The sequence below is a fragment of the Phyllobates terribilis genome, unplaced genomic scaffold (genome assembly GCF_046119375.1).
Source record: "Phyllobates terribilis strain yellow unplaced genomic scaffold, ASM4611937v1 Scaffold_3__8_contigs__length_932513732, whole genome shotgun sequence".
In the NCBI taxonomy this organism is placed as follows: Eukaryota; Metazoa; Chordata; class Amphibia; order Anura; family Dendrobatidae; genus Phyllobates; species Phyllobates terribilis.
Window position 1 is genome coordinate 688,872,799 of NW_027362763.1, and position 24,936 is coordinate 688,897,734.

Consider the following 24,936-nt stretch of genomic DNA (forward strand, 5'->3'; position numbering starts at 1 on the left):
GTTCCTCGTCTTCAGGGAACTATTTTGCCGGTATGGTCGGTACTTATCTTCTCCGCCCCTGACGCCTTGGACCTCCCGCCCAAGTCACTCTCTCTGTCTCATGTACTCCGTCTTGTCTATGTCAGGACTCGAACCCAGCAGCTCTTGTGCACCAGGCGGCAGCTCTTCACGCTGAGATATGCAGCTCGCTTGACGGTTCATGACTAACCTAGATTCTAGTACCTGTGTTGTTCCTGAGCAGCTTCACCCGATGTTGTTCCTGATTGGCTTCATCCTGTGAGTTTCTGATTGAACACCCTATTTAAACCTGGCCTGGCACATCCTTCCTTGTGAGATTATTGACTTCCCAGCCCTTCACCTGCTGTTTCATGCAAGATTATACTTCTGTTCCTGTGTACCGACTCCTGGCTTTTCCTGACTATGCAACCTTCGAAATCCTTCAAGACTATACTTCTGTTCCTGTGTATCGACTCCTGGCTTTTCCTGACCATGCTACCTGACGGTGCTGCCCCTGGTGTACAAGAGCTGCTGGGTTCGAGTCAGTCTACCCCGTTACCTCTCTGAGTTAAAAACTCTGGGCCGTACTGCTAGGTGTCCTCTCCAAGGATCCGTCTCTGGTGAATTACTCTGTCTCTCAGTCACTCCTCTACCTCCCTTCCTCTAGGTTCTTGCTATCCTCTGTCACGGTCTCTTCTCATGTTAGGGACACCCACGTCATGCGGCACTGCTCACTGATCAGACCTTAGGTCTGCTTTCTACGCACACTGGGCCCTATCCTTTGTTCTGACAGGAAACCGTCTCTGTCCCTTCCTCTTAATCCCTCCCACTCTGGGCAAGTCTCAATCTTTAACTCTCACTACTGTCGGGCAACACATAATACCAACATTATTAATGCATGTCACAATTTACATTACACAATACAACAATACACTTGTTCTTCAAGGGGGAATGTGGGCAGTGTGCCCATCTTTTTACATTTGCGTGACAACCCTTTTAATAGACATCTTGCAAAATCTCAGCGCAGAGCAAGAAGATGTGGTAACTCCAGGATCCTGCGGTGACTGATATGGGGGACTTGTACAGTAAATGCCATTCTATTTGCAGATTTCTGGATTGCACAATAGAGCTTCTCCTGATATGACACAACACACACCGAGCTCAGACACAATCAGATCATTGTCTGTGGAGGCAGCGAGCAGGTGACCCATCTGGTGATGATGCCGTGGCCTTTCCAGCTGCTTACAATGCACGTCTCTGGTATTTACAGTAGATTGGAGCCTTAATAAATGGCGGGCACATGTAGACTGCTCTTCTATACACATCTCTGCTAGTTAGACATTTACTGGTTATAATTTCCCTTTAACACCTTCCCACCATTTTCGTGTTTTCCCTTCCTTTTCCCAGAGCTGAAATTTTCTTTATTTTTTCATTCATTGTGCAGTAAAAAATGATCTGGTAAGATGAAATTTCAGGTCATTACAATTACCGTGACCCCAAACTCATACTGTATTTTTTTGTTATTTTCTTTTTTTAGTGCCTTAAAAGAATTTCAGTACTTTCTTAAAAAAATTATTTCTTTCGCCATATTCCGAGATCCATAGCTATTTAATTATTCTGTTGCTTGCTTTTTGCACATCAAGCGGTAGTTTTTATTAATGCCATTTTTTAGGGTACACATGAAATTTTGATCACTATTTATTGCACTTTTTGGGCAGAGATGTGGTGACCCCAAAAAAATTGCAATTTCATTTTTTTTTACAATATTTACCTACCGTAACAAATAAATAATTTTATATTTTCATAAATCGGACTTTAATAGATGCATCAATACGGATCAAGCTTTTTTTTATTTATTAATTTTCAATTGGGGAAAAGGGGTAATTAAACATAAAAATTGTACTTCTCTGTATAGCACTGATTGACAGCATTCTACCTATGTGTGCACAGTGTGCACAGAAAGCTGCCAATCAGTGGTGTGGGCGGGGTTATACACAGCTCAGCAATCAGAGAACTGCTAGGTCTGCAGCAAATAAAACAGAGATTTTATCAAAACTGCAGCAAGCAGCTCAGTGAGTGAAATTGGAATCAGGCTGCTGTCAGATGGGGCAGCAAATATCTCCTGGTTCAAATAAACAAAATGATCCAGCTGTCCTTTTCCAAAATTAATCCAGCCATTGGGGAAGCCCGGAAAGCACACACTGCATGGCATTTTGGGTAGATCTGTCCTAGAAAGGTAAAGGATCCACCTTCCAGTATATATTAAAAAGATCAAATTGTATACTTTGCAAAAGGGTGAAGTCAATACCGTCCATAAAAACCAAACGTGTTAAAAATGCTACAGCGTTCTTAGCCCACTAAGCGTTTTTAAGGAGAGTATTCACTTCAACCTTTTACAAAGTATGTATATTTTTTTCACCTTTTTTTAATGCATTAAATAAAATTTGATGTTTTTATCCTGGCAGAATTGTTGCTTTCTTGGCCTTGTTTCCGAGAATATGAATGATAACAAAAAACCTTTTTCTCCACTCTTGTTTATTGGTTGGGTGAAGCCATTTATTGTGAAACTACTGTGTTTTCTCTTTTTAAATCTTAATGACAACTGTGAGGCAGTGACTGGGATCGTATACGAGGGACGTTATATATCCGCCAGAATGTGCACAGAGACCTATTAAACCCATTGGAGTGCATTGCAGTCACAGACACAGCTGGGGCTGCAATGCAGGAATGAAGGTGAGCATAGACCTGGTCAGGCTATCTGGCTAAGGCAGATTAAGTAAAACCCGGCAGGGCCTTCATTTCTTGGAGGAGGCTACAGGAAGGCAGTGGAGCGGCCTCCTCCCTCCAACCCGGGTTTTTCAGTGGCTCTTGCCACAGGTCCTTTAAAAACCCTGCACTAAGGATTAGTGGTGTTCAGTGTTGGGACCTGCTAGAAGCATAGCAGGAAAGCTCGGCGTGCCTGTGCGTAGCTGAACCCACGCCTGGGAAGGCTCTGCACCCATCAGGCTCTGAGCGGCCCGGCGCGGCCATTGCCCACGGCAACCGTTGTTATAGACTTGTGTTAACCCGGCTGCAAACCGGAGGACTTTCTGTTTACCTGTGAGTTTTGCTGAATAAAAGCTGCTTATGTTGGACTTGCTTAGGTCATTGCCTCAGTTACTGCACGGTGTGAACACTGCCGCCTTACAGCTTGGTGGAGAATGTGGGCATTGTGACTGAGGCATACCCCACCGGCAGCTGCATGACCACAATCCGGCCTGCCACCTTTCAGCCCCACCCCATGGACAAAATGGAGAAACTTTTAAAGCAGCTGATACTCACCCAGCAGCAGCTGCTGCAGTCTCAGCGGCAACAGCAGGAGGAGCAACAGAGTCTCCAGCGGCAACAGCAGGAGCGGGAACAGCAGCACAATCAGCAGCAGCAGCTACTGTACCAGCAGCAGCAAAAAAACAAATGAACTGATGCTGCAACAGATTGCTGCCCTGCGGGAAACGGCCACAATGCCAATCCCGGAACGTCAAGAGGCCCGGGACAAGGTTTGCTCAGCATTGAGAAAGATGGGACCGGAGGACGACGTGGAAGCCTTCCTGACCATCTATGAACGCACAGCAGAGCGGGAAAACCTACCAGTGGGCAGAAGTGGTGGCTCCGTTTTTGGTCGGCGATGCCCAGAAGGCCTACTTCGACCTCAGTCGGGAGGACGCCCAGGACTACCAGAGGCTCAAAGGTGAGATCCTTGCCCGACTGGGGGTCAATACATACGTGAGGGCTCCGCTCATGGGCCTTTGTGGAGACCCAACCCGTCCGGTCTCAGGCTTATGACCTTCTGCAGCTGGTAAGGAGGTGGCTCCAGCCTGAGACTTTGACTCCAGCCCATATAGTGGAGAGGGTGGTGGTCGACCAGCTGGTGAAGACTCTGCCGGCCGCTATCCAATGTTGGGTGGGGGAAGGGAACCCTGGCACCCTCGACCAGGTGGTCAGCCTGATCTAGCGCTACTCGGCCACTCATGACTTTATCCGGGACTCTGCCCCTCGCGACTGTCACGCCGATCCATGCCAACTCAGGAACCGGGAAAGGGGTCACATCCCTCTGCTGAGGACAGTCAGCACCGTACCCGTGCTGAAGGGGTACCCCGGAGTGAGAGTGACAGGAGACAGTTTCCCTCCAAAAAGGTCACAAGATCTAACAGTACCTCCGCCATTAGGTGCTGGCTGTGTCAGGGGCCGGGACATGTGGTTACTAACTGCCCCCTGACTACAGAACCCATGGACTGCGAGTATAACCGCCGGGTCTCACTGTACACCCAGACCGTCGGCTCTGCGAGTGCCGACTCTCTCGAACAGTGAACCCCAACTGTGCCAGGTACTGATTAATGGGTACCCAACGGAGGTCCTTTTAGACTCGGGGAGCCTAGTGACTTTGGTACATGAGTCGCTGGTGGCAGGAGATAACCCCAGTGGACGGACAGTCGGGGTTGTGTGTATCCATGGGGACCTCCGAGAATACCCAACCGCGGAGGTAGTTTGTACACGCCATGTGGGGACACGAAACATATGGTGGGGGTGGTAAAAACTCTTCCCTATGGGACTGTGTTGGGAAGAGACTTGCCCCTGTTCTGGACTCTCTGGAAAACAAAAAACACTCTTCCCCAGTAAAATTTATTACGGGTGCTGTACCAGAAGAACCCGAGTCAGGGATACCTGCCGTAGGGGTGCCCAACCTAGGGACAGAGTGTAATCCCGATAGGTTTCCCCTAGAGGTGCTAGCAGGAGAGGTCGAAGAGACCCCATTGATCCCCGAGCTGGAAGTGTCCCGGGGCACGTTTGGGACAGCTCAGCTACAGGATCCCACCCTGACTCGTGTGTGGAAAAGGGTGTTAGAGGTAAATGGTGTAGCTCAACAGCCCGGTGCAGATACTGTGATTCCATGCATGGTGGGCAACGGTGAGTTGCTCTATAGGGTAGACAAAATCAGGGACGAGGTCGTGGAACAGTTAGTGGTACCTCAGTCGTACCATCGGGCGGTTCTGGAGATGGCACACACACCTGTTGGGAGGACAGTTAGGGGTTAAAAAAGACTCAAGAGCGTATCTTGCAGCGGTTCTTTTGGCCGGGGATTTACGCAGAGGTCCAAAAGTACTGAGAATCCTGCCCAGAATGTCAGCTGACCACACCCACCGCAAGCTTCCGTAGCCCATTGGTACCTACGCCAGTGATAGAGGTACCTTTTGAACGGATTGCAATGGACTTGGTAGGGCCCATTGTAAGATCCGCTCGTGGCCACCAACATATACTTGTGGTCCTCTACTGTGCCACCCGGTACCCGAAGACTATACCGCTACGCCACCCCTCGGCGAAACTGATTGCACGGGAGCTGTTTGCTATGTTCTGTCGCCTTGGGCTACCTAAGGAGATCCTGACTGATCAAGGGACCCTTTTTATGTCCAAGGTGACGAGGGAACTGTGCAAACTGCTAAAAATAAAACAATTGCGCACCTCAGCATACCACCCTCAAACCGACGGGCTTTTAACAGGGGTGATCGGGTGGTAGTACGTGTACCCTTAGCCAGGGATGCTTCCGGGGGAGAGGTCAGGATAAGTGATGCTCTCACTAAACAGCAGCGACGGGAGGCTCGCTCGCTGGTGCAGCAAAATACCGACGTGTTCTCAGAGCTACCGGGTAGGACTGCGGTTCTCCAACATGACATTGTCACCAAACCTGGGGTAAGGGTACGAATGAGACCGTACCGGGTACCCGAAGCGCGGAGGCAAGCCGTCACGGCTGAGGTTAAACAAATGCTCCAGTTAGGATTCATCGAGAAATCACGGAGTGAATGGGCTAGCCCCATCGTACTGATCCCGAAACCAGACAAATCATTACGCTCCTTTAACGATTTCCGTAAATTAAATGAAGTGTTGAAGTTGGACCTTTGTCCAATGCCAAGGAGAGGAATGCGCGAGTCACCAGGTGGTTTCTGTCACTGCAAAATTTCAGTTTCTCTGTAGAAGTCGCAGGCAGACGCTGATGCCCTGTCCCGGGCACCCTGCATGGTGACAAATGTTCAACCCCACAAGTATGAACAGGGAAGGGGGGTATGTGAGGCAATGACTGGGATCGTATATGAGGGATGGTATATATCCCCCAGAATGTGTACAGAGAACTATTAAACCCATTGGAGTGCACTGCAGTCACAGACACAGCTGCAATGCAGGAATGAAGGTGAGCATTGACCTGGTCAGGCTATCTGGCTAAGGCTGATTAAGTAAAACCCGGCAGGGCCTTCATTTCTTGGAGGAGGCTACAGGGAGGCAGTGGGGCGGCCTCCTCCCTCCAACCCGGGTTTTCCAGTGGCTCTTGCTCTTGTCCTTTAAAAACCCTGCATTAAGGATTAGTGTTGTTCAGTGTTGGGACCTGCTAGGAGCATAGCAGGAAAGCTTGGTGGGCCTGTGAGTAGCTGAACCCACGCCTGGGAAGGCTCTGCACCTGTCAGGCTCTGAGCGGCCCGGCGCAGCCGTTGCCCCCGGCAACCGTTGTTATGAACTTGTGTTAACCCGGCTGCAAATCAGAGGAGTTTCTGTTTACCTGTGAGTTTTTCTGAATAAAAGCTGCTTATGTTGCACTTGCTTGGGTCACTTCCTCAGTTACTGCACAGTGTGAACACCGCCGCCTTACACAACCAAAAACATCCAAATGACCCTAATCAAAAGTTCACATACCCCAGTTCTTAATACCGTGTATTGCCTCCTCTAACATCAATGACAGCTTGAAGTCTTTAGTGGTAGCTGTGGATGAGGTTCTTTATTTTCTCAGATGGTAAAGCTGTCCATTCTTCTTAGCAAAAAGCCTCCAGTTCCTGTAAATTCCTGGGCTGTCTAGCATGAACTGCGCGCTTGAGATCTCCCCAGAGTGGCTCAATGATATTGAGGTCAGGAGACTGAGATGGCCACTCCAAAACCTTCACTTTGTTTTGCTGTAGTCAATGACAGGTCGACTTGGCCTTATGTTTTGGATCGTTGTCATGTTGGAACGTCCAAGTATGTCCCATGCACAGCTTCCAGGCTGATGAGTGCAAATTTGCCTCTAGAATTTGATGATAACGTGCTGCATTCATCTTTCCTTCAGCAGTTTCCTGTGCCTTTGTAGCTCACACATCCCCAAAACATCAGCAATCCACCTCCATGCTTTACTGTAGGAATGGTGTTTATGGTTGTGGCAAAAAAGTTAAATTTTGGTCTCATCACTCCAAATTACCTTGTTCCAGAAGTTTTGAGGCTTGTCTCTGTGCTGTTTGGTGTATTGTAGGTGAGATACTTTGTGGCATTTGTTAGTAATTGCTTTTTTCTGGCGACTCGACCATGCAGCCTATTTTTCTTCAAGTGCCTTCTTATTGTGCATCTTGAAACAGCCACACCGCCAGTTTTCAGAGAGTCCTGAATTTCAGCTGATGTTATTTATGGGTTTTTATTTGCATCCTGAACAATTTTCCTGGCAGTTGTGGCCGAAATTTTTGTTGGTCTACCTGACCGTGGTTTGGTTTTTACAGAGCCCCTGATTTTCCATTTGTTAATCACAATTTGAACGATGCTGACTGGCATTATCAATTCCTTGGATATTTTTTGTATCCCTTTCCTGTGTTATACAGTTCAGCTACCTTTTCCCATTGATCCATTGACAATTCTTTTGCTTTCCTCATGACTCACAATCCTGAAACGTCAGTGGCTGGATGAATGATGCAAGAGTCTGTCTGGATCCCAGAAACTCACTCAACTTTTATGCACACATACTGATTACAAGCAAACAGGTCACAGGTGAGGATGTTACCTTTTATAGCCATTCAAACCCATTTGGTTGAGCCTGAAGGTGAGTTTTTTTTAGATCACTTCACTTGGTGTTGGTGCTGTATGTTGGCCATTGTTGCTACAGTGCATGTCTGTGGGGTGGTGTGGCTCAGAGTCATGGAGGCTTAGCTTGAGAGCATGGGTGTTGTGGTGCACGTGGGTCGCTCTACTGTCACGGGTGTGTCAGATGTGAGACAGTCACCCTGCAGTTGGTTGCAGAAGATCTCTTCGTTTGGCATTACAGACACCTTCATAGATCTGTCTCACTCTAGGACCCAGCGGCTACCTCCCTCCTGCTAAACGACACCCAGGCCTGGGCTTTTAAATACTTTCTGTTTGCTACAGGGAGGTGCCGTGATATTCACATGTTCCCTTGTGAAGGCTTGGAGCTATTGCAGTCTGCTTACTTCCTCTCAGGTGCTAGGAGGACGTGTGGTGTAATCTCTCTGAAGTCGGCCCAAGCTAAGTTACTTTCCCCCCATGTTTGTCTCCCACGTATATTAGTCATATCTATGGGCACTTATAGTGCTCTAAATCCTATAGTGCTCTAAATCGTATTGCCCCTGTTCCCCATTATGTAGTAAGGTCCCCCATTTCATACTAGTGTCCCCCATCCCGGGCCCCTTACAGGTATATATGTCCCTTATCCTAGTATATACAGTATGTCACCCATGCTGGTATATGTCCCCCATCCTGCTATATATGTCTTTAATCATGGGCCCTCCCTAGTATATATGTCCCCCATTCTGCCGATGTTCTTTGAAACATAAAAAAATATATAAATAAACTCACCTTCTTCGCTTCCACGCCACGTGGCGTCATCTTCTGTAGCGGGTGCAGAGGCCAGCAGCTGACATCAGCATGCATGTGAAGAGCAGCGCAGCCAGTGACTTGCACTCCGATGTCATCTGCCGGCCTCTGATTGGCCCACGGTGTATATTTTGGTGCAGGGACCCAGCAGTTCTCTGTGCCGCAATACACTTCAGCTGAATGTGTATCCTCAGACGCACAATAGATGGCTGGCCCCCTCCCGCACGACAGATGGTGAAACCATGATCATTACGCCCCTGCTGAGAGGTTCTCCATGACTTGGCAGTGGGCTTATACATTTCGATCGAAATGCTGACTAAGAACCTCATGTTCCATTTTGTAAATAAAGTTTAGGCTTAGTAGGTTAATATATAAGATTAAAATATGTGATCCATGTCTTTTTTCAGTATCTATGGTATATGTCCAAGCATTACATATTTAGTCCAGTTATTTCAATGTGAAATGTGCACTACTTCATTTTACCTGTGGAGGCAGAGTAGGGAAATTAAACAACTGCTGAAAGATTCCTCTGCAGATTATAACTAATCACTAGGATTGCATACAGCAGGACAACTTGTGATCAGTTTAATGATATGGACTTTTCTAACAAAGGGATTATTCAAAGGAAGATTTTCATGTAAAACCATAGATTGTGCCCATTCACAGTAGTGGGCCCATTTGATATAGCAATGGTTGCAAGAAGCCGCAGATGAAAAAAAAATTGTGTTATGACTGGATTATGCTAATTTTGTAACACAAATATATATCTATAAAAGTATTAAAAAACATACCTGATGCACTTCGTCTCAGTAATCGCGGCTACAACTGCAGTCATTGTCGCTAGTCAGTAGTTGCTGCAATGAAAAGAAGAAAATCCACGTGTTACAGAAACATGGTCGGGATATTGTTCATTAGTCGCATTCTCACAACCGACCGGCTGGTTTCTGTTTTTCACAAGTCCTGATGATAAGCAAATTCCAGGGATTTCTGTCTTCACCTGTTAATGTTAAGAGAACCACTAGCTGACTCTTCACTTTCTTGATTTACACAGCATAGGAATAATGCTATTTAATGCAATAATACTTCCATATAGTACATAAATAATACTTCCATACAATGCTTAAATAATACTGCCATACGCTGCATAAATAATCCTGCCTTATAATGCCTACATAATACTACCATACACTGCATAATTAATACTGCCATACAATGCCTAAATAATACTGCCAGACAGTGCATAAATATTACTACCATACACTGCATAAATAATCCTGCCATACAATGACTACAAAATACTACCATACACTGCATAATTAATACTGCCATGCAATGCCTAACTAATACTGCCATACACTGCATAAATACTGCTATATAATGCCTAAATAATAGCACCATAAACTTCATAAATAATACTGCCATACAATGCCTAAATAATACTTCCATGCAATGCCTAAAAACTACCTTACACTGCACAAATATTCCTACCATCGAATACCTAAATAATACTACCATACACTGCATAATTAATACTGCCATACAATGCTTAAATAATACTGCCATACACTGCCTAAATACTGCTATACAATGCTTAAATACTTCCATACACTGCATCAATACTGCCATACACTGCATAAATAATACTGTCATATACTGCATAAATACTGCCATACAATGCCTAAATACTGCCATATACTGCAATACACTGCATAAACAATACTGCCATACATTGCCTAAATAATACTGCCATACTTTACGTAGATAATACTGCCATATACTGAATAAATAATACTGCCATACAATGCATAAATAATACTGCCATACAATGCGTAGATAATCCTGCCATACACTGCATAAATACTGCCATACCATGCCTAGATAATACTGCCATACCATGCCTAGATAATACTGCCATACACTGCATAAATACTGCCATACAATGCCTAAATACTGCCGTACAATGCCTAAATAATACTGCCATACAATGCCTAAATAATGCTGCCATACACTGTGCAAATACTACTGCCATACACTGAATAAATACTGCCATACACTGCATAAATAATACTGCCATACACTGCATAAATATTACTACCATACACTGCATAAATAATCCTGCCATACAATGACTACAAAATACTACCATACACTGCATAATTAATACTGCCATGCAATGCCTAAATAATACTGTCATACAATGCCTAACTAATACTGCCATACACTGCATAAATACTGCTATACAATGCCTAAATAATAGCACCATAAACTTCATAAATAATACTGCCATACAATGCCTAAATAATACTTCCATACAATGCCTAAAAACTACCTTACACTGCACAAATAATCCTACCATCGAATACCTAAATAATACTACCATACACTGCATAATTAATACTGCCATACAATGCTTAAATAATACTGCCATACACTGCCTAAATACTGCCATACAATGCCTAAATACTTCCATACACTGCATCAATACTGCCATACACTGCATAAATAATACTGTCATATACTGACATACAATGCCTAAATACTGCCATATACTGCAATACACTGCATAAACAATACTGCCATACATTGCCTAAATAATACTGCCATACATTGCGTAGATAATACTGCCATATACTGAATAAATAATACTGCCATACAATGCATAAATAATACTGCCATACAATGCGTAGATAATCCTGCCATACACTGCATAAATACTGCCATACCATGCCTAGATAATACTGCCATACCATGCCTAGATAATACTGCCATACACTGCATAAATACTGCCATACAATGCCTAAATACTGCCGTACAATGCCTAAATAATACTGCCATACAATGCCTAAATAATACTGCCATACACTGTGCAAATACTACTGCCATACACTGAATAAATACTGCCCATACACTGCATAAATATTACTACCATACACTGCATAAATAATTCTGCCATACAATGCCTACAAAATACTACCGTACACTGCATAATTAATACTGCCATACATTGCCTAAATAATACTGTCATACAATGCCTAAATAATACTGCCATACACTGCATAAATACTGCTATGCAATGCCTAAATAATAGCACCATAAACTTCATAAATAATACTGCCATATAACGCCTACATAATACTTCCATACAAAGCCTAAAAACTACCTTACAATGCACAAATAATCCTACCATACAATACCTAAATAATACTGCCATACACTGCATAATTAATACTGCCATACAATGCCTAAATAATACTGCTATATACTGCCTAAATATTGCCATACAATGCTTAAATATTGCCATACACTGCATAAATACTGCCATACGCTGCATAAATACTGCCATACGCTGCCTAAATAATACTGCCATACACTGCATAAATAATACTGCCATACACTGCATAAATACTGCCATACAATGCCTAGATAATACTGCCATACAATGCCTAAATAATAACGCTATACACTGCATAAATAATGCTGCCATACACTGCATATATAATACTGCCTTACAAGTCCTAATAATACTGCCATATAGCACATAAATAATGCTGATATACAGTACAGACCAAAAGTTTGGACGCACCTTCTCATTTAAAGATTTTTCTGTATTTTCATGAATATGAAAATTGTATATTCACACTGAAGGCATCAAAACTATGAATTATCACATGTGGAATTATATACTTAACAAAAAAGTGTGAAACAACTGAAATTATGTCTTATATTCTAGGTTCTTCAAAGTAGCCACCTTTTGCTTTGATGACTGCTTTGCACACTCTTGGCATTCTCTTGATGAGCTTCAAGAGGTAGTCACCAGAAATGGTCTTCCAACAATCTTGAAGGAGTTACCAGAGATGCTTGGCACTTGTTGGCCCTTTTGCCTTCACTCTGCGGTCCAGCTCACCCCAAACCATCTCGATTGGGTTCAGGTCTGGTGACTGTGGAGGCCAGGTCATCTGGCGTAGCACTCCATCACTCTCCTTCTTGGTCAAATAGCCCTTACACAGCCTGGAGGTGTGTTTGGAGTCATTGTCCTGTTGAAAAATAAATGATAGTCCAACTAAACGCAAACCGGATGGAATAGCATGCTGCTGCAAGATGCTGTGGTAGCCATGCTGGTTCAGTATGCCTTCAATTTTGAATAAATCCCCAACAGTGTCACCAGCAAAGCACCCCCACACCATCACACCTCCTCCTCCATGCTTCACGGTGGGAACCAGGCATGTAGAGTCCATCCGTTCACCTTTTCTGCGTCGCACAAAGACACGGTGGTTGGAACCAAAGATCTCAAATTTGGACTCATCAGAGCAAAGCACAGATTTCCACTGGTCTAATGTCCATTCCTTGTGTTCTTTAGCCCAAACAAGTCTCTTCTGCTTGTTGCCTGTCCTAAGCAGTGGTTTCCTAGCAGCTATTTTACCATGAAGGCCTGCTGCACAAAGTCTCCTCTTAACAGTTGTTAAAGAGATGTGTCTGCTGCTAGAACTCTGTGTGGCATTGACCTGGTCTCTAATCTAAGCTGCTGTTAACCTGCGATTTCTGAGGCTGGTGACTCGGATAAACTTATCCTCAGAAGCAGAGGTGACTCTTGGTCTTCCCTTCCTAGGGCGGTCCTCATGTGAGCCAGTTTCTTTGTAGCGCTTGATGGTTTTTGCAACTGCACTTGGGGACACTTTCAAAGTTTTGCCAATTTTTCGCACTGACTGACCTTCATTTCTTAAAGTAATGATGGCCACTCGTTTTTCTTTACTTAGCTGCTTTTTTCTTGCCATAATACAAATTCTAACAGTCTATTCAGTAGGACTATCAGCTGTGTATCCACCAGACTTCTGCACAACACAACTGATGGTCCCAACCCCATTTATAAGGCAAGAAATCCCACTTATTAAACCTGACAGGGCACACCTGTGAAGTGAAAACCATTTCCGGTGACTACCTCTTGAAGCTCATCAAGAGAATGGCAAGAGTGTGCAAAGCAGTCATCAAAGCAAAAGGTGGCTACTTTGAAGAACCTAGAATATAAAACATATTTTCAGTTGTTTCACACTTTTTTGTTAAGTATATAATTCCACATGTGTTAATTCATAGTTTTGATGCCTTCAGTGTGAATGTACAATTTTCATAGTCATGAAAATACAGAAAAATCTTTAAATGAGAAGGTGTGTCCAAACTTTTGGTCTGTACTGTACATCCCAATGAATCTGATTCGGAGCCATCTACATCACTTCCTTATGAAGGAAATCCACCTACAAAAAAACTCGACAAAAAACGCAAACGTTGGGGCAAGAAACATAGGAAACACCTACAGCATGACAACTTGGCGGAAACTTATTGAGAATTTCATAAGAAAAACAATGGTGTGCTTGGTTTTAACGTACCTTTATTCTTTCATGAGTTTTTTACAAGTTTATGACCACTTATAAAATGTGTTCAAAGTGCTGCCCATTGGGTATAAATGGCCCACCCTGTAGATGACCCTCTGATGACTCAGGACTTGGGGTGGACGTCCAGCATCTGTCTGTGTTCACTAGGTGCCTTTTAATATTTAATAACTGATTTGCTTTAGTTGCTCTTTACTGGTATTTAACCTCTGGACCTTTATTATGGTAGGCAGGAACTTTAACAGTGAGCTGCAGGCCGCACTGTAATATGTGAGAGCATTTTATCTGCCTAAAGATCTAAAGGATATTCTTTTGCTTTAAAGGCAAATCATACTGGTACATAGAGATACATATTTGTATACTATTTTAAGTAAGGAAAAATTATATCATTATAGGTGAGTTAGAGGGAAAAAAAAGCTGAAAATGAAAAAAAAATGAAACATTTTTCATAAACTTACTATAACATACCACTTACATGAATCGTTTTTAATACTAATAAACACTCAGACACCGCACCAGCAGGTAATGATATCACCGTTTTCTCAAACTCTCGCACAGTGCCTTTATATACACTTTGTTGATAGAACGTTTCACAATAAACTTTGCTTATTATCCGCGGTTCCTATAGACTCGCTACAATCTGGTCAATCTCAGGAATTCTCTGCTCCCTGCCCAATTCCTCACTTATCAGTTATTAAATACTCATTTTTTAGTCTCCATCCCCATCTCCAGATTCTTGTGTCACATATTTTAAGATAGAAAAATGTACATAATCTAAAACTGCTTTAACCGTTTCACCCTGGGAAGCATTTTAAATTTTATTAACCATTACAATTTTTTTTTTACAATTTTACCATTTTTTTTAGGTTTTTGTGCTTTTTTTCGTTGCCAGATTGAATATAACCATGTCATATTTGTATCAAATAGCCAGTTGTTTTTTAATAATTATTGGCCTTCATGTGTAAGAAAAAGTTAAAATACCATTTTGTAACATTCAAACAGCAAAATATAAAAATATTTGGAAGGTTTTTTTGGCATCCGAAGATGCTGTTTTATTTTTAACTAGCTGTACTACCCGCCTTCGCCCGGATTAATAACTGCTGTTAGCAAAACAGAATGTGTTAACAAAAATGTATTCTCCACACAAAAACCACAAAACAAATAGATAGAAATGTAATTATTAAAAGGCAAAAACTAAGCTAATAGAAGCATTTCACAACATATATTTCAACACCAGAGATATTCCACACAGATTTAACTAAATTGGCCAAGTAATGTGAAGTAATCTTCTACTCCTTATTCGAGAGCCTTTTGATGAACGACATTCTTAGTTCTTCCTTCAGGTGCAAACACAAACAGATTTTTGGCTGTTCCAACTCTTGAACAGGCCACATAAAGTTGACCATGAGAAAAGCATGGGATTGTAAATTGATTCCAACTACTTTCAAGGACTGTCCCTGAGCCTTGTTGATGGACATAGCAAATGCCAGTCAAACAGGAAACTGGAGGCGTTTAAAATCAAAAGGCAAATCAGATGGAATGAGAGGAATTGTTGGAATGAAAACATCTTCTCCTGTGGCACATCCTGTCAAAATGGTTGCCTCAATTACATGTGGAAACAGGTTCTTAATCAAGAGTCTTGTTCCATTACACAGCTTTGGTGGATCCAAATTTCTCAATAGCAGAATAGGTGCTCCAGGTTTTAGAAAGAGGTTGTGAGGAGGAAGTCCTTGTGGCTCCAAGGAATTGAGGAACTCAGTTGGATAAAATAATGCTTGAGCAGGGTCTATTACTGTATCCACTGACTTGTAGGTTGTGCACACACCTGGAAGGAGATTTAGAATTTGAAGATTGATCTTGTTGACACTGTCATTTTTGGGAGCTAGAATAGCCCTTTCACACAGCCAGCCAGAATTTTTGAAATGGAGTTGAATGTTTGGAAAAACCTTTGCTTTCAACTCCTCAATGGAAGTTACAATGCAACAAAAGTTGCTTGGGAAGGTGATCTGTCCAGTGGTTGAGTTTACTGGTTCCTTGCCATCTCCAATAGTCAACAGCTGGCTCGAAAACAGTCCAGCAGAAACATCGCCTGTCATGTAGACCCTCATGTTTGTGTTCAGTGACATTTTCTTTACTTTTCTCCAAAGGTACGATGCTTTGAGACAGGCATTCAGTTCGGCTGCAGGGGTTGATCTTGGAATAACAGGTAGTGTTTGGCGGAAGTCACCTGCCAAAACAACAACTACTCCTCCCATGATATATTTGTTGCTACGCAGGTCTTGCAGCAGTCTGTCCACTGCTTCCAGAGCCCTTTTGTGTGACATGGTGCATTCATCCCAAATGATGGCACTGCATTTTTGAAGCAATTTGGCCAGTCCTGATCCCTTGGCAATATTACACACGGGGCTGTCACTATGAGACAGGTTAAGTGGTAGTTTGAATGTCGAATGTGCTGTCCTGCCACCTTTTAAAAGCGTAGCTGCAATTCCAGAAGATGCCACTGCAGGTGCAATCTTTTTTTGTTGTCGAAATTTTGCCAGGAGCAAGTTGATTACAAATGTCTTTCCTGTTCCACCTGGAGCATCAAGGAAGACAATCCCACCTTTGTTGGTTTCACTGAAACTTAAAATGTAGTTATAGGCGTCCCTTTGATCTGGTACCAATATTGGCTCGTTCTGAGACACAAATGCTGTCAGTTCATCAATATTGTAGTTTGTTTCTAGGAAAATCTCCCTACACATTTGGATGCCTTCAGGATTTCTTATTGAAGCAGGCAAACCAAGCAACTGTAAGTCTTTTCCTGACATTGCTATGCACTGATCTTCAAGGAGCATTAAAGTTTCATTGAACATTTCCTCAGTGAAGTTGATGAGTTGCTGAGGATTTTCCCCTTCTAATTTGCATGAGGATATCCTCACTGAGATCAGTTTTGTACTTTGTCCAAATCTCAAGAGGATTTGAAATGCTACAGGTTGTTAGAATAATAGCAAAGAGGTGTCTTAGGCTGCGTGCACACGATGCGTTTTTCATGCGTTTCCGCTGCGGAATTTCCGCAGCGGAAACGCAGCAAAAACGCATGGTAATCCGCACCCCATGGTCCCCAATGGCATTCTGCAATGTCAATGCACATGCTGCGGATTTTTCTGCAGCGTTTCTGCAGCGCTCATAAAACCGCAGCATGTTCATTAATTTTGCGGAAGCGCCACCATTGACTTGCATTGAGATGCATAGAATCCGTGTCTGTACATTTCTACACGCGGATAATATGCGTTTCAATGTGCGGATGGTACCCAGTTCTGGAGGAGAGGAGACTCTCATCCAGACCTGGGCACCATTGTACCTGTGAAAAAAAGAATAAAATAATAAATAAAGTTTATATTCACCTGTCCGGCAGCCCCTGCAGTGCTTACCTTCCAGGACCTGAGATGACGTCGTGGTCATGTGACCGCAGGCTGTCTCGCGAGATGTCGGCAACCAGGAAGAAGCCAGGACGAGCGCGACAGCTCACGCGGCGGCATCGGAGGTAAGTATAGCTTTATTTTTTTATTTTTACGATCACACTATATAAATCTATGCTGTTTGCATGGATTTATATAGTGTGACCTAGTTGTCAAGCACTTTCCAAGTGATGCTATCGCCTGGAAAGTGCTTGTCAGTCCGCATGCAGAAACACATGCGTTAACGCATGTGAATCTGCATGTGAATCCGCATGTATTCTGCAAGAAAAACGCATGCACAATCTGCATGCGTTTTTTCTGCCAGGGAGATGCAGAAATGCTGCAGAAATTTTCTGCTTCATTTCTGCATCGTGGGCACATAGCCTTAGTCGCTTTGGGGTTTGTGTGGCAGCTGCTTCACTGAGGGTCATGTCCCAGTGTCCATCATTTTCCAAAAGTCCTTTTCTTTGGCAAGCTTCCCTGAATGTTTCACACACATGGCCTCCGACAGTCTTCAGGTCAGAAAATGATGTAGGGCCTTTGACAACGTGAAGTAACATGCGCAGGTAGAAGCACTCTGCATGTGACAGATGAACAGTGTAGGCGCGACCAAGAGTATCAGTTGCTTTCACCCCTGGATAGCCTTCAATATCAAGCCCCCGTTTCCTCCGTTCCATTGTTTTTCTGGAGGCATTCCAAGTGTAGTACTTTGGTAAATCACAGTAGAGAATTGTTTTTGCAAAAGGGTCTTGTTGACACAGCTCAAAAAATGCCAAGAGGGTGGTCTTAGGTGGTGTTAGGAGCTGCTGCTGCAAGTTTGCTGGGTTAAAGTAAATTCTCTGTCCATTTTCCAAGTGCACACTCAGATGCACAACTGGTGGGTAGCGCTCATGAATGGAGAATCCTAGTATTCTCCAAACAGCTTCATTATTGCTTATGTACCTGCCCATCTGGAATGCCTCCACTTCATCAATAATAGGTCCATTTTTCTGGAGTTCAAAAACTGCTTGATCACTTCCTTTGTGGACATATTTGCAGACATACTTGATTGATTTCACAGAGTGGCAAGATTCGACATTTATGTGGGCCTGGAAGATTTTTGAGAGCAAAGGGTTGTAAGGCACTACCCAGCTGTTGTCAATTTCTATCTCTTGGAGTGATGATACAACAGGCATTTTGAGCTTTGCTATGAAACCACCATCCCCTGGCTTTCTTCTTCGGTAGACTGGATATCCATCTTGTCCTGTTTGGGTTTCTTGGACCAGGGATCGTGGGTAATGCTTTGAACACCTGCCATCAATCATACAGGGAGAATTTTTGTTCAGACTCCCACACGGACCATGGATCATGTTTTTTGTGATGGTGTCAAACAGCAATGGGTCAATCTGAGGGTCTGGCAATTCGGCACTGATGACATTGTCAATTTCGGTAGGCTGTATTGTTTGCTTCAGCCAAATCAAGATGTGGGCGTGAGGAAGGCCTCTTTTTTGCCATTCAACTGAATACATCCAGCACTGCGTCTCACCATAAATATGTGATTTTGTGATGAGATTAGTCATTTTTGAAAGTTTCTGTTTGAAAACTTGAGCAATAAGGTCATGGCGATTCACTGTTTTTTGGCCCGGCAACAGGTGCCCTCCAATTTCCTCCCAGGCAGGATTGCAAGTAAAGGTGATGAAAAGATCTGGACGGCCATACTTTCTCACATAAGTCATTGCATCCTGTGTGTATTCATGCATGTGTCGTTGGCTTCCAGTGACAGTTGATGGAAGAATAACCATTTTCCCCAACTCTTTTGGATCAGCATCATTTGCAACAGCATCTCTAAGGTGAATATATTCCTCTGCCCTGAGCTTCTTTTGATTTAGTCGGATATAAAAAAGACGTTCACTCTCAATCTTTGCATACATGTCAACAATAAATTGGTGGAAGAGGTGTTTGCATTTCAAGATGTGATTTTCCTCTGCAAATCTTGTCATGATCCTATATGCATAGAAGTCCATGGCAGACACTTTTTTTTCCTGAAGGGTTGCCTGTTGTAGGATCTGTCTGAGGTATTCCAAAGTGATAGCCATTCTGTCCCTGCCAAAAGATGATTGGATATTGCAGAGCATCATAGGACCTGTGAGTTTCTGCTACTCGTTGCAAACTATTGTTCCTTTTCTGAAGCACAATGTCACGGCTTTGAAAATCATTACCTACAATCAAGATGGCTACCTCATCAAATGTGGGAGCATTGAAACGTCGTTGATGTTCACCTTGTGGTGTTTTGTCAACTCGAATGACAACCTTGTAATCGTCATTTGGCATGCATTCAAGTGCAGCCTTGAAAAGTTGAACATATAGATTGTTGGAGTGAAGGAACTGCTGCAAAATAGTGACAATATCAAGGCGAGTGTTAGGAATTAAAGAGCATCTCCGCTGAGCCTCTGCTTCTGCATTTCCCATAAAGAAGAGTTGAAGACATTGAGGTTCTTCTCCTTGTAATGGAAGCAGTGAGCCAATTGAGTGGTAAACCTTAAATGTTGGCATAAATCCTGTTGTAAACATTTCTTTTGTTGCACCAAATGATGTCATTTGGAAGCAGGAGTTGTACTTCCTAATGTTGTCCAAGAAATGCTTTGGTATTGTACTGGTACCTGTCATCAGAGACTTTAGGGAATCTAGTGGTGACACTCTTGAGGAAGCAGCTCTTGTTCTCTTGTCTGCAAGCCTCGCTTCCCTCTCCTCAGAAAGTTCATTGGCCCTTGAGGAAGCAGCTCTTGTTCTCTTGTCTGCAAGCCTCGCTTCCCTCTCCTCAGAAAGTTCATTGGCCCTTGAGGAAGCAGCTCTTGTTTTCATGTCTGCAAGCCTCGCTTCCTTGTCCTCAGAAAGTTCATTGGCCCTTGAGGAAGCGGCTCTTGTTTTCATGTCTGCAAGCCTCGCTTCTCTCTGCTCAGAAAGTTCATTGGCCCTTGAGGAAGCAGCTCTTGTTCTCTTGTCTGCAAGCCTCGCTTCCCTCTGCTCAGAAAGTTCATTGGCGTTTGAGGAAGCAGCTCTTGTTCTCTTGTCTGCAAGCCTCGCTTCCTTGTCCTCAGAAAGTTCATTGGCTCTGGAGGAAGCAGCTCTTGTTTTCATGTCTGCAAGCCTCGCTTCTCTCTGCTCAGAAAGTTCATTGGCCCTTGAGGAAGCAGCTCTTGTTCTCTTGTCTGCAAGCCTCACTTCCCTCTCCTCAGAAAGTTCATTGGCTCTGGAGGAAGCAGCTCTTGTTTTCATGTCTGCAAGCCTCTCTTCCTTGTCCTCAGAAAGTTCATTGGCCCTTGAGGAAGCAGCGCTTGTTTTCATGTCTGCAAGCCTCGCTTCCCTCTGCTCAGAAAGTTCATTGGCCCTTGAGAGGAAGCAGCTCTTGTTCTCTTGTCTGCAAGCCTCGCTTCCCTCTGCTCAGAAAGTTCATTGGCCCTTAAGGAAGCAGCTCTTGTTCTCTTGTCTGCAAGCCTCGCTTCCCTCTGCTCAGAAAGTTCATTGGCTCTTGAGGAAGTAGCTGCTGTTCTCATGTGTGTCAGCCTTGTTTCTTGGTCTTCACATTTTTCATTGGCCCGTAATGCAGCTTTTCTTTTCGCATCAGCTGACATTCGTGCCATGAAATTCCTTTTCTTATGAGGCATTATTGTGGTAAAAATAGTCTGTAACTGGCAGTTTCTATATCCTCTCACATAGAAGTAATGTGACTGACATCAGCCTTTCCACCAACACACCCTAACTGACATCTTATTACCTTACACAAGCTTTGTTATACTGAGAATGTCCTTTGTTGCCTATATTAACCAATCACAGCTCAGATTAATTAACTGTAGCAAAATAGAAGCTGAGCTGTGATTGGTTGCTATTGGCAGCCTGATAAATCTTTGTGAGATGAGTTTTGTGTGTGCTGAGGGTGGTATATGTGTTCAAGCCCGTGGTAGTATGTGGCGCATTTTGTGTGTGTGTTCATATCCCCGTGTGTGGTGAGTATGAGTATCCCATGTCGGGGCCCCACCTTGGCAACTGTACGGTATATACTCTTTGGCGCCATCACTCTCATTCTTTAATTCTCCCTTGTTCACATGTGGCAGCTGTCAATTTGCCTCCAACACTTTTCCTTTCACTTTTTCCCCATTATGTAAATAGGGGCAAAATAGTTTGGTGAATTGGAACGCGCGGGGTTAAAATTTCGCCTCACAACATAGCCTATGACGCTCTCGGGGTCCAGACGTGTGACTGTGCAAAATTTTGTGGCTGTAGCTGCAACGGTTCAGATGCCAATCCCGGACATACACACATACACACATACATACACACATACATACACACATAAATACATACACACACACACACACACACACATTCAGCTTTATATATTAGATTAATTCATTTGTTTTTCTCATAGCTGATTTTTTTACTGGGAGTTAAGCTCAGAACCTCTAGTATGGATGTGGGAGACAGAAACATTAACAGTGAGCCACAGGATATGGGAAACAGAATCACTAACATTGAGACGCAGGATAAGGGAGACAGAAACACTAACAGTGAGCCGCAGAATATGGGAGACAGAAACACTAACAGTGAGCCGCAGGATATGGGTGACAGAAACACTAACAGTGAGCCGCAGGATATGGGAGACAGAAACACTAACAGTGAACCACAGGGCATGGGAGGCAGAAACACTAACAGTGAGCCACAGGACATGGGAGACAGAAACACCAACAGTGAGCCACAGGATATGGGAGACAGAAACATTAACACTGAGCCACAGAACATGGGAGACAGAAACACTAACAGTGAGCCGCAGGATATGGGAGACAGAAACACCAACAGTGAGCCACAGGACATGGGAGACAGAAACACTAACAGTGAGCCACAGGATATGGGAGACAGAAACACCAACAGCGAGCCACAGGACATGGGAGACGGAAACACTAACAGTGAGCCACAGGACATGGGAGAAAGAAACACTAACAGTGAACCACAGGTCATGGGAGACAGAAACACTAACAGTGAACCACAGGACATGGGAGACAGAAACACTAACAGTGAACCACAGGACATGGGAGACAGAAACACTAACAGTGAACCACAGCCTACATTGTTAAATAAGAAAGTATTTTCTCTGCCTATAGATCTAAATGATACTCTTCTACTTTATATGCATATCATAATGGTACATAAAGATATACAGTATCTTTGTATACCAGTGCATTATAGTTTAAAAAAAAACAACTAAAAAGGTAATGATGATGATAATGATAAGGTCATCATTATCTGTGTAGCTGAAAATCCCTTTAAATGGACATTTCCTCCTACCGTGCGGAGGATCCTGGCAGAGTTAGCAGAAGAAATCTCTGTATTTTTTTTACGATTGCACATGAGGCATGGGATTTACAGTGGATACAATCAAATGACTTCCACTGCTGCTGTAAGCGGTTTACTGAGTTTTTATTCTCGTGAATGGAGTTTATTTTTTGTGTATTTATTATGATTACGCTTATCAATAAGATCTTACTTTTGTACTAATTTATTGACATGAAGGTGCGACCTCAACCAGTAACAACCAGAGCTAAGAAAACAAATCACCACCCCAAGACTAAATAGTGCAATAAAAAGTAAGGGAGTGCCCCACTGGTTATAATTGGCTTTGCGCTGTTACTTTGAGGCCACGTTCACACGTTCAGTATTTGGTCAGTATTTTACATCAGTATATGCAAGCCAAAACCAGGAGTGGATGATAAATCAAGAAGTGGTGACGTGTTTCTATTATACTCTTCCTCTGATTGTTCCTCACCTGGTTTTGGCTTACAAATACTGATGTGAAATACTGACCAAATGCTGAACGTGTAAATGTGGCTTCATACAAAGTCTCTGCTCTGCACCCAGCTGACGACTCGTCCCACAGAAAGAGCTGAAAGTGTAATCATCGTTTTCATTTTTATTGCATAAATCAATAGTGCACATGAAAATAAGCAACTTTGTAATATATCTTATCACAGAAATCCTCTTCTTTCTCCTCCTGGACTGATCTTTCACTCTCAATTCATGAGTAAAATCTGTATTTGGTGGATACAGATTTTCCCATTACCGAGATAGGAGATGACAATTGGTGCTTATAAGATTCTATGTAGAGTGAAGGGGAGGAGCTAGAGAGACATTCTGCTGCACGTTCTCCTGAGATGACAGTTGGTTGATGCTCTTAAAGTTCTATGGAGAACGTGCAGCAGCATGTCTGTCTGCCTCTAGCTCCTCCTTCTCCCTCCCCCCACTCCATAGAACTTAAAAGCACCAACTGCTCCTATCTCAGTAATGGAGAAACCTGTATTCACTGATGACGTTACTCATAAAATTTAGAATTTTGAGAATGAGAGATTAGTCCAGGAGGAAAAAAAAGATGATTTCTCTAATAAGAGATCTTACAAAGTTTCTTACTTTCATGTGTACTATTACCGTAATTTATCAGAAAAAAATAAAAATGGCGGTTACTCTTTAATTAAGTCATTCACAGCACCACACCAAAGCACCACATTGCTCCTTTGCCTCTTTAGTTAGGATATCTTGGGGTTCTTAGCAGTGGAGTTTTTGCTTCACTATCAAAGAAATGCCATCTATATTAAAAAGCATTGTTGTTTTGAGGAGGGGAATGGATACAAAGCCCCTTTATTATCTAAAATCCCTGGTTGTCTGCAGTACTTCTGGGGTTAATGTCAATTGTCCTGGTAGTCTAGGTACTACAGGAATCAATTGGAAGATTCTTGGTGACTAAGTGAATTAACCCCTTTACCCCCCAAGGTGGTTTGCACGTTAATGACCAGGCCAATTTTTACAATTCTGACCACTGTCACTTTATGAGGTGATATGTTACATGAACACCGCCTAAGATCAGATAGGGGCGAGACCGGTTACATGAATTTATTGGAATCCTGGGGGAACCGTTACTCAGGGCGACCATAGGCTGCAGCTTCTCTCAGGCACACAGTAGATTCAGTTGCTGACCAGACACATCTGACAAGAGTCTTCATAAAAGATAGAAGAGTAACATTTAATGAGGCACGGCCAGTGCAATGCAAATGTCTCTTTGAGCAACAGGCACCAGTAATAACAGTACAATCTCCTTTGCAGCACAGCAGTACACAGTCTATTATCCGGCAACACAATACAGCACAATTTTAATGCATACACAACCACAGGCTTTTCCTTCACAAGGACTCAATAATACACAGCATTCTTTATCCTGCATGGAGATGGAGGGGAGAAAGGGTGTGATGAGGGAGATAATCTCTATGACAGGCTTCTTTACAGTCCTTATCTTTCTGGCCGATAATACTCCATACTGTTAGCTCAGGAAGTCTAACTGACCTTTGTTTAGCTTCCCTTCTGACCTGAATTCTGTTCCCTTGCCTTCTGTGAGATACAGATCATAAGCCATCTTTCTCTTCGGCTCCGACCAGACAGTAAACAACTTCCCC

At 43.3% G+C, this 24,936-nt stretch overlaps 1 protein-coding gene across 1 annotated transcript in view; it reads right to left on the minus strand.

Annotated features, from left to right (window-relative positions):
- Positions 1–24,936, minus strand: part of TLR5 (toll like receptor 5) — a 90,165-nt gene that overhangs the window by 38,709 nt on the left and 26,520 nt on the right. Inside the window, exon 2 of the mRNA XM_073671891.1 lies at positions 9,438–9,500. Coding sequence (XP_073527992.1) covers positions 9,438–9,481 — 44 coding nt within the window. The 5' untranslated portion in view covers positions 9,482–9,500. The remainder of the gene's footprint in view (positions 1–9,437; positions 9,501–24,936) is intronic.